This window comes from Gavialis gangeticus, unplaced genomic scaffold, assembly GCF_001723915.1.
Source record: "Gavialis gangeticus isolate Ggan-Ray unplaced genomic scaffold, GavGan_comp1, whole genome shotgun sequence".
Classification (NCBI taxonomy): Eukaryota; Metazoa; Chordata; order Crocodylia; family Gavialidae; genus Gavialis; species Gavialis gangeticus.
Genome location: NW_017729024.1, coordinates 149,998,990 through 150,010,286, shown reverse-complemented (window position 1 = coordinate 150,010,286; position 11,297 = coordinate 149,998,990). Strand labels below are relative to the sequence as shown.

At 39.6% G+C, this 11,297-nt stretch overlaps 1 protein-coding gene across 1 annotated transcript in view; it reads left to right on the top strand.

Annotated features, from left to right (window-relative positions):
* Positions 1 to 11,297, top strand: part of PARP8 (poly(ADP-ribose) polymerase family member 8) — a 299,543-nt gene that overhangs the window by 193,180 nt on the left and 95,066 nt on the right. Inside the window, exons 8-9 of the mRNA XM_019518265.1 lie at positions 4,069 to 4,129; positions 6,533 to 6,623. Of these exons, the coding sequence (XP_019373810.1) occupies positions 4,069 to 4,129; positions 6,533 to 6,623 (152 nt within the window). The remainder of the gene's footprint in view (positions 1 to 4,068; positions 4,130 to 6,532; positions 6,624 to 11,297) is intronic.

Genomic DNA, 11,297 nt, shown 5'->3' with positions numbered 1-11,297 from the left:
AGCTCATACATATGCTAATAACATGTAAATCGCATGCAAATGAGGGCGCCGCGGGGGCGAGCGACTTCTCCGTAGAGTTTCAGCCCCGGCTGGGGGAGGGGAGATGGTAGGGTGCAGAGGCAGCATAGGGGCAGGCAGGAGCTGTGGCTGCCGCTATATCCCTGAGATGGAGTCCAAGCCACAGAAACCACATGCCCCCCTCCCACCCAGCACCCTCATACGTGATTCTAATATGAGGGGTTTTAAATGAGGAGGGAAAACTTGTCTTAGAATTGAATAAATATAGTAATTTAAAATCTGTGTTTATTCTGTCATAGCCTGTTCTACAGTACATGAAGCATGTTAGAAAACATGACCTATTAGGAATGGTTGTAGGAACTGGGTTTGTTTAGTTTTGAAAATAAAATGTTTAGGTGGACATGATAATGGAAATGGCTGTCAGAAGGAGGACATTGATTAATTAGTCTCCATGGTCAGCAGTGAAAAGACAAGAAGAAATAAGTTTAATTTCTGACAAAGAAGACTTAGGTTGGATATTATGAAAAAACCTGTCTAACATTAAGGGGGTGAAACAGTAATACAGTCTACCTCAAGATGTTGCACAATCTCCTGCATGGGATGTTTATAAGAACAAAATAGACAAATCTCTCTTGGGGATGGCCTTAGGTATCCTTGAACTTTCTTTAGTGCACAGGTTGGACTAAATGACTTCTCCCTAAATCCCTTTAACTCAGTGATTCTGTTTTTCCATAAGAAAATAAGTAAGAATAACAGGACTTTATGACAAGTGGACAGGACTTAGGCTACAGAAAAGGATAAAGAAAAGGTTGCAATTACCATACAGTATCACTAAAAATAAAACAAACACACAACATAAAAAGCTTATGTGTTCCTTGTAACTATTTCAATTAACCTTTCTAGGATAACATTTACTATCTTAGGCTAGGAAAAGAGATATTGTTTAAAACTAAATTGTACTAGTCTGCTAAACTATGTGAGAATTTAATGAGAATACATTTTAATGGCATAAATTTAATTCCTTGGACAGTATTTCTAAATGAAAAAATATCTTCATTATAATCCTTCTTAAGTGGAAATTCATTAGATTTAGAGGACACTGGGAATTAAAATTCGAGCAGGTTAACATGACATGGGAAATGAATGTAATCAGTTAGGTGCCAGCATGATGACTGCTATTCTCTTGTGAAGCTATGTACACCTTGATAATATATTCCCACAGGCTCTTAAAATTACAACAGTAAATGTAACCTGTTACAAACTTTAATTTGCTTTAATTTATTGAGTAATCTGCTTCATTGTAGACTGTATGATCTCCTAAGACTCAATTCATTAGGCATTGGCATCAGTGGCTGCTTCTGGCACGTGGAAAACTTTCATGCCTCCTGTGTTGGGAATCCTTATAAAGCCTTAGTTACCACAAAATACAGCATTCAGCATTTGGGTTTATCCTCTTCTGGAGCACTACTTCCCTGGCACCACCAAGTCCAGTTAATGTTGACATTGCTGCACCCACTGAATGAGCACAGTTCTAAGAGGATAGACTCTTCCTCTTCCCTTTCTGTCTGTAACTGTCCATCAGCCATAGAAATTTAAGGATAAAAAAGGGTTCTGTAGGTGCTATTTATAAACACTACGCCATTCTTCATTGAATTTGCATTAAAGATAGGCAAACCCTTGTATCTTATTAATGTTCTCATGAACCAGACTCCTTCATTGGATGGTTTCAGGATGAATCTGGATAAACATTTGACAGGGATATGTCTTTCTGCATGGGGTTAGAGTAGGTGAGCCTTGATGTCTCGTCCAACAAAATGATTCTGTGACTGTACCTCAGCCTGTTTGCATGCTTATTGAATGATTTTCACAGGTCTTCAGGTTAGTAAAATTCATAGAAGGTTTCCTACTACATTGGTGTTATGGTAGCCACAATAGGCTATGGCAGTTTTCCCTAGCTACCGCTGCTCTAAGAAGTTAGAGCATGAGTAGTTTTTACATTCCTAAAATCCTTTCTCAATTGGTTGCAGCTTTAGTAAGCATTAATTTCCTTCAGTTGTACATTTTCCTTTTTGTTTGCTAATCTTTTTCGTGTTCTTTGGTTCTGCTTTACTTTAAGGCATGATTCTTCAACACTCACTCATTTAAGTGAAACTGGCATGCCCACTGAATTTCTGCTTGCATGAGTAAACCTTACTCAGGATTGTAGAGTTTGGGCATTGGTTCTAGGAATTCAGCCAAAAAAAATGGAGAGCTTTGTACAGGTTGCAGTTCAGTGCATGTTAGTGAGTTTAACCACGTGATGCATAGAATATTGCTATATCTTGAATTTACACCTCTATTCAACACTTAAGCCTAGGAAGTCAGTAGGGCCTCATGTGGATTCTGATCCTACCTTTAAAAAACTCTTTGAAAGGTCAGGGCTTTTCTCAATACAGACTTGAACTTAAGTGCTATGAAGTGGATACTTGCGCTAAGACTGGTCCTTTTCATTGGCTTGCCAGGCCAATTGGCTGATGTAGTTGGACAGAATAGCAACAAAATATTTTCATATTTTAAAACGAATGTATCTCATTTAGTTCACACCTGGTTGCCAGAATGTGTGTGTCAGGGGAAACATAAAGGCTAGGAGATTTTTCTTATGTCCTGTTAGAGATAAATAAGCAATGAAAAGGGAAGAAGTAGGGACAAAGAATTCTGCCTCATTAATGTGACAAGGAGCTGTGGATAGTTATAGACTGAAGAGAAAACTTTTGATAGCACAGATATTTCTGCTCTTGATATTTATGTGCTTAAGTAATTTAGATGTAAAAGGAACATAAGAAAAGTATACTGTCGAGTGCAGCGGTTCTGAACTTTTTTCAGTCGACATACCCCTTAGTCTCAGAGTGAGACTTCACGTGCCCCCTTTCAATGGGAACTTAATTTTTTAGGCCCTTCGACTTGTATCAGACAATGTATGAAATATATCTCACGTACCCCTGATAAGGCTTCACGTACCTGCTGGGGGTACACGTACCCCCAGTCCAGAACTGCTGGTCTAGTGTATGTGAAAAGGAGCATTCCAGCTAAAGTTTTTCAAGAGTCTTTAGCAATACCAAGGGAAGAAGCCAGAATGAAGAAGAAAAGGAGTCTTGGAGGTTCACTTATTCTGCAGCAGTTTCTCCAAAATAACAGATATTCATAAAGCTTTTCTTTGACTAACATCAAATCCCTGTTCTTGACATTAACACCACATAGGAACTCTGGCTTCTGATATTTTCAAAGATGTATAAGTACATTAGGTACCTTTATCCATTAAAAAAGTCTACAAATTCTTAGCATTGTTTTGTCTCTTTAGAGATTGGGTTCTTTTTTATTATAGCAAATAAAAACCCCAACTATAATCCATAATCCTTTTTGGGGATTAAATTAACAATTTGCATCTCACCTATTCTGTCCAAAACTGTGCTTAAGTTTTTCAATCAGACAAAATTTTAGGTATGCTTGAATATATTAGGCACTTCATTTGAGGTAGGTAAGAAATTGTCCTGTGGCTCATGACAAAATGTTAACAAACCAGGGAAAATGGGAAAATGGGAAAATACTGTAAAAATTGTCTATAACTACCCCTCTCTCAATTCTCTATTTAGAGCTGTGAAAGTTAAGGTAAGCAACTGAATTTATTCAAAATCCTTAAGTCAAAAGTTTGATGTTGCCATGAACAGCGCAACACACAACCTATATTGTCTTGGGTTTTCATTTTTTTCTGGTCCATGGTGAAGTGTACAAGATATGTGGAATAGTAATGGAAGCAGAAAATTGATAGACATCAGTATGAAAGCATTGGTTTGCTCAGGCAGAATATGCTGGAGCAACTGACCTACCTTGCTGTCCAGCAAAAGCTTACCCACTGTGGAAATGTCCTAACTCAGTATAAAATACCCATTTTATAGTGGTTGTATAACATTTTATAACTATCTTCCTTAATAAGAGCTCTCCTATTATAAATGCTGTTATGCTGAAGAGTATCTTAGATAGTTCTACTGTAATATATATTTTTTTCCCTTTCAGGGAATATGGAGCCATTGATGATGTAGATATTGATCTGCATATTGATGTTAGCTTTCTTGATGTAAGTAATCTAATCCTATAATTATATAAAGAACATTAATACCCATTTAATTCTGTCACATATCAGATTCTGTAGTCACCCACTGAGATTCCCATTTTTGGATGCTTGATCTTCACAAATTCTTGTCACGTTATTGATTGTTCTTCAGTTCCCAGTAGAGACATTTTATTTTCCAATAGGAAACTCATTACTAAGATACTTTGTAGCTGTTTCTTTTCTACATTCTTATTTTTATATTTACTTTTGAATGTGCCTTGCAAATGGTAAAAGTTTTAACTGATGCAAATGCAGTGCATTGCTTTTTGCTGCAACAGGGTCTTCCCTATACTGAGCCATACAGTATGTTCCTGGAAGGAAAAGGGCCATGAATGAGGATCACCTAGATTCACTTTCAACAAATGTTGTCTTCCAAGGAGAGATTTGAATGACAAAGGAATCAGAGAACAGTACTGCTTAGCTTCCCTTTCTCCCTGGAGGCATCATTTCTTTAGCTTCTTGCTTCCACGCCATACTTCTGTAATAAGCTCCTTTAGGGTGGAACAGCATTACTTTCTGCACAGATGTATCATTTTCTCATGTAAACATTGCATATAGGATGATGCAATGGTTGGCTTTGCCCTGGAGCCAGATGAGGACTTAACATGTAGTGTGAACAGACATAGCAGTTATACCGGTGTTAAATTATATCAGCATAAGATGTTCTGAAATTACTGTTAATGACATAATTATATTTTACAGCTGTTAAATCACATCATCTTAAGATGTTCTGAAATTAATGTCTGCCAGAAAAAGGGAAACTAAAATGTTTCATTCAGGAATGGGAGTGGACACATGTAACAGTTTAGCTGGAAGAATGTATCTGTTCTTCCAAGTGGCAAGTTCCCTTCTCCCCTTTAGAAGGATTAACAATCTGTCCACAGCCTCTGCTGTGAATGAATTACTAAAAGACCTTGTTAGACCTTACACTGTAAACTGATCAAATGTTAATTGGCTTAGTGTTATTCAGCTTAGTGGAGCAGTCATACGGTAAGGTGAAAAACCTGCTTTGACAGTTCTTCACATGCACAGCTCTGACTTGCCACTAGAAGCTTGGTGAGCAGGTGCAGGACAAGGCGCAGGACCTGCTTGCTGCTCCCGGTGGACAGAGTGGGCCCACCACTGTGCCTGTTTCAGCGAGGCCAGAGAGACCCAGGGAAGCAGCTTTCCAGGGGTTCTCTTGTTTTGCTGAAACTGACACAGTGGTTCTACGCCGAGTGCATCGCTTAAGCCTGGCAGTCCGGCTCTCACTACAGAGCTGCTGCGTCAGTTCCAGCGAAACCAGAGCAACCCAGGAAAACAACTTCCGTGGGGTTCTCAGGTCTCATTAAAACTGACACAGCAGTTCTGTACTGAGAGCAAGGCCACCAGGCTTAAGCCTTGACAGCTCTGCTCTCAGCGCAAAGCCGCTGTGTCAGCTTCTGCAGCCCTGGAGCTCACTCACTTGGAGCTCTGAGGATCATGATCTGTCTTTCTCCAAGGCTCAGGCAGCACCCTCATTCACTAGTGGGAGCTGAGCCAGTCCAAGTGGCAGCAGGACGCACCGTGGTCACTGGGTGCTCTGGGGGAAAAAAAGATCAGGCACGTGGGATCTTAGGCGACACCTGGCTATCTGGCAGCCCAGCTGGTTGAGTGTGGGGCAGCAAGCAATGGCTGAATTCCAGAGAAGAAAAGATCAGGCCCCTCAGTACTCACAGTATTCTGGGATACTGGAGGACTTCAACGTGGGGACTTCAACACTCCCAATAGCTATGGAAAGTGGCCACATAGTAACGGAACTACAACAAAATTAGGCAAATTGGAGATAATCCTGTCCTGGAGTGTCATAACGAATAACAAGTGTTCTATGCCAGCTTAAAGGTGTTAATGTGCAGCAAATCTGGAGGTTAAGAGCTCCAGAAGCCACCTAAGCTTACTATGTAACAAGGCAGTAACACAGGGAGATGTACCACATGTTTTTTTGCTTGCTATCTGTTTTTTTTCTAATTGTGTTTACTCCCTTTGCTCCCTGTTGAACCACTGTATTGGATCATAGTCAATGTGTAGGCCTACATGGCAATCTACATTCCTTTGTAGAGGTAGCTTTAAAAAGAATTAGTTTGGATATCAGAAGCAGTCTAGCTGCTGTGTCATGGAGATCAGCATGGCCTAATTTACTCTGCTTATCTTGTTTAAAGCTATCTTGTTAAATGCTGAAGAAAATCTATCCTATCAATGGGTGGAGAGGTTAAAACAATAGCTCATCTGAACTTACACACACACTTTCAACAATACTAGGATTGATTGACAAAGTATGGACAGTTCCTAATGATAGCTAATGGGTTTTATTTTGTTGTTTTCTTCTCTTTTCTTTTTATCTTGAATTAGGAAGAGATTGCTGTGGCTTGGGATGTAATTCGCACAGAGCCTATAATAGTGCGATTGCACTGTTCACTTACACAGTACTTAAATGGTCCAGGTTAGTCACATTTGTAATTTTCCTGTGGTATCCTCAGTTGTAAACAATGTACTGGGTGACATATTCATATGCTCCTTACGAAAGCCTCTGTTTTGCAAATTATTATATAGATTTACATCTTTGGTACTGAGAAGGGGCCTATGAGCTTAAGAAATAAGGATCTGTGACTTGTGATAAATTCTTGTGGATTTTAGAAATCATGTTCCTCATGGTAGGCCCAGCCTTCCAACATACATATGCAAGCATCTTTGATTGCATTGGTATCAAACATGTGCACAGTATGTGCATGTACTTTTGAAGCTTGACTGCGGTACCTAAAAGTTGATGTTGATACGTGATTTCTGTGTTAGTATCTGATCTAGCTTTAATTTGAGTGTGACATTTTAAATATTACACTGTTAACTCATTCTGCAGTATGTCACAGTTAGTAAATATTCTTGAGAAACAGAGATGGGACTGAATCATAAAGAACTAATCCAGATTCTAGATTCAGATGTGTTCATGTATAGGATTCAAATTCAGGCATATATATAGAGAGAAGAGTCAGAACTGAGAACTTGTAAACTGAATACAAATATTGCCAAATCCAGGTTGTGAGTTCAGGCTTACATCTGAGGGAGAATTCTGTCCCTGAACAATAAAGATATGTTTCCAGTCATAATGTGCCTGGAGAAAAATATTACGACATGCCATTTTTTAGAGAGTGCTGTGTCTGCAGCTGCTAACGGTAAGCTTATGTTCTGCTCCTATAGATAAGCTTTATTTATATTACCATTGTATTTCTGGCATGGCTTTGTGTCTTGTTTCACAGTATCTTACTATTTTAAAGTACTTATGAACACATATTCATTTAAAATATCTATTTACAATAAATAAATAACTTTCATAATTACAATAGCAAGCTGCAGTATTAAATCGTTACTGCAATATGCACAATAATGGGGAATGAATAATGCAGATCCTTGTTCGACTGGATATGCCCCAGCCAGATCCTAAATGCCAGTAAGGTTCCTGCAGTCTCTGTACATGAGCAGCGGGGCAGCTCCAATGCTCTATAATTATAGTGTGTCGGAGCAGCGTCAATTAATCAAGTCTGATGGAGTGTGATAATTACTGCACTGCCGCAGACTCCAGTGTCTCGTGTATCAGTGTCCCCGCACTTTAAAATGGCGGTGGGGTGCTTTAACTAAAGCTTGTTGAACAAGCTTTAGTTAAAGCAATACTGCCGCTATTTTTAAGAGCAAGGATGCTGATACGTGAGAGGCTCCAGGCACTTCAATTAAAGCAGCTCTCAGAGCCCCTCTAATTAAAGCACCCCCCCACACACACTCCCAGAGTACATGTGTAAATGCCTCATAAAGCTAAACCAGTAGGCTGTGCATAGTCAAAGCAGGATCAAGGGCAGAGACAGATGATTTTCAATTACTGGTCTTAGAAGCTTAGTGGTGTTGTAGTTTCAGTTAAATATTTTTTCCCAAAAAAGGGCCAAGAGAGCTATAATTTCTTTATTAATTTACAAAGGAACCCTACCCCCACTCTCTGCTCTGGAAACATTTTGTTGAGTAAGAAGTTCTTATGATCTTATGGCATATTTACCTTTCTTTTCTGAGTCTGTCTACACTATGTCCCTGGTGCTCCTGGTGAGGGCTGTTCTCAAGCATGCTGTACCCAGTAGTCCTGTCTACACTCAACCCAAATAGGAAATGTGGTAGGTTATCTCCTGCTGCTGCTCTTGTGCTCTCTTGTCTCCAGCATCCTTGGAAGCGGCAGCAGGTGTGGCTGAAGTGGCTTCACTCCGTTATTTCCAGGTTTGGAATGCACAGGTGGGAGCAGGTAGATGGACCAGGATGGACAGTAATACTTCTGGGAGTGCCAGATGTGCAGTGTAGACATCCCCTTTATGGCCTCCATTGGCTACTGGGAGAAACAGATGTGCCATGTGCATAAGGGGAAATAAAATGTGTTTGGCTGCTTTTTCAGATATATTATTTCAATACAGGAGTTTTGAAAGTTCTGTTGTAGTTTATTACTTAACCAGATTACTTTCAATATGCCCTTTTCCATGCATAAGAGTAGGAAGGATTTTTGTATGCTGATACCATATCTCTGGTTTCCTGTTTAAAAATGATTGTTAGCATCACCTATTGTGAAAGCTGCCAAACACTTTCCATTATGAGAAAGTCCTCAACACTTAGTATTTTCAGTTGTTTGTAAACATACATGATAGTCTCATAAATTATGTATGTATTGTAGGTTTTTACGTATATGTGTTTGCATATATGTGATATCTAAAATGCAAATCAAACTTGCTTCAGTAAGATATAGGCTGTGCAAAGAATTAGGTATTTTTCAGTTACCTGTACCATGCTGAATACTAGATACAGTATTAAAAACTTAGCATTTACTATAATAGATTATATAGTACATCTGGTCTGATATCCTGATTCTGGAAGTAGCCATTGCTTAATGTTTTTTGAGGAAATTAAAAAAATAGGTGATAGTGTTCCTTGTCTATTCAGAATTATAGTATATCAGATTGCAATGTGAGAAAAGGTTATTAAACCCTGCAGGCAATCATCTTATCCACTGAAATACGTGAACTTGTAAATCTAAAACTACTACTAACTAGACTATCCATTCTTTCTGAAAATCCAAGCACATGCATCATTTGAATAGTAGCACTAGTTTTATCAGTGCTAAACAAATAATGTATGGATGGATGTATTGAAACAAAGGAAATTTCGGGGTACTGAAGACACGTTTGTTTCGTTCCTTTCTTCTTTCCTCAAATGAGCCCATCTTTCAAAAGAGTACTTGCTAAGCATATCAAATAGGACCTGGTAGCTTTAGTTAGTTAGTTAGTTAGTTAGTTTTAAAGTTTCAGAATAGTAGATGCTTAAAATAATAATTTAATTCTGGTGAAAGTTAACTACAGTGCCAAACTCAATGAAATTCTGATATAATAAAAAGCATGGTACGTTGATGTTCATCAAAGTTTTGTTATTTGTGATATCTGTTTTCCTACCTGAACTGAGTTTTTCTCAGCCAGTGCTGGATGCCATCTTCTCACTTCTCTCTACCAAAATCCTTTAAAAATATTTATTAATCTCAGAGCTAGAAGTTTGTATTCATCCTTATGTTTGCAGTTTTCTGAGTAGTAAAACATGGATGTTCTGACAGTGGGAAGGTATGAAGGAGTCTATATCTTATGGCAACGTTTAAGCTTCTTTGGAGGTTCAGAACAAACATTGGCTATTGAGCTTCATACAGGATGCACACAAATGACAAGCATTGTGGAGCTTGCATTGAAATGTTGTTAGAAAACAAACCTTGCAAATAAATAAATGTAGCTGAAACTGCTGTTGGTTTTCTTCAAAATCCAGAGAGCAGGAAGAAGACAAGATGCTTGACTGCAGTTTGGATCCATAGGCTGAAAGAAAACCATAATTCTACTGTCTATAATGTTTCAGGAAAACTTGGATAAATAAGCTATTTTCATGTAGCACACTTTGTTTGTTTCCATCTGGAATTACCTTCCCAAACAATAATTCATAAGACCTCCTACACCTTTAGAAAGTTCTGAAATGATAAGATAAGAGGGAGATAAACATACCTCTCATACTATGAGGGAACAGAGAACCAATCAAATTACATAAAATTAACAGGAAGACTGATGCACCCCGGTCTTCTCCTGTTAATTTGCTGCAATTTCATGCAGGGTAACCTGCAAATCCTTTGCAGTAACAGGGACAGCTTATCCCTAAATTAAACCAAGGTTAAGGAGCCCCAGGTTAGCTTTTACTTAGTACGGGATAATTGTGGACACACACGTTTACCAAGCATCATCCATTCAGTGGTAAGATCCTGTCCTCTGTTAACTTGCTGTATTTTGATTTTTCATCCATGTCCTGAGACGGGGAATACCTTGCTACAAGTGGATATGGTATGGACCCCATGGACTTACATTAAGCCTTCTTTAGCTGCTGGAGGAGCTTGATTCTACTCTCAATTATACTGGAGTAAAAGCAGCAAAACCTTGTTGATTTGAAGTTACATCTGTATTGATGTAACTCTGACTGCATCTACATAAGATGCTACTTCATAGTTCCATAGTTAGTAGGGTCGGAAGGGACCTGAGCAGATCATCAAGTCTGACCCCCTGCCATGGCAGGAAAGAGTACTGGGGTCAAACGACCCCAGCAAGGTGATTGTCTAGCCTTGTCTTAAAGACTCCCAGGGTAGGAGCCAGCACCACTTCGCTTAGAAGTTGGTTCCAGATCCTAGCCACCCTGACAGTGAAGTAGCGCCTCCTGATATCTAGCCTAAATCTACGCTCTGCCAGCTTGTGACCGTTATTTCTAGTCACTCCTGGTAGTGTCCGGGGAAACAGGGACTCCCCCAATGCCTGCAGGTCTCCTCTGACTAGTTTGTAACAGGCCACTAGATCCCCCCTCAGCCTTCTCTTACGGAAGCTGAACAGGTTCAGGTCCCGTAGCCTCTCCTCGTAGGGCCTGCCCTGCTGCCCCCGATCATGTGGGTCACCCTCCTCTGGACCATCTCCATGTTGTCCACATCCCTCTTGAAGTACAGAGCCCAGAACTGGACGCAGTACTCCAGCTGCAGCCTGACCAGTGCCGCATAGAGGGGGAGTATCGCCTCCCTGGACCTGCTTGA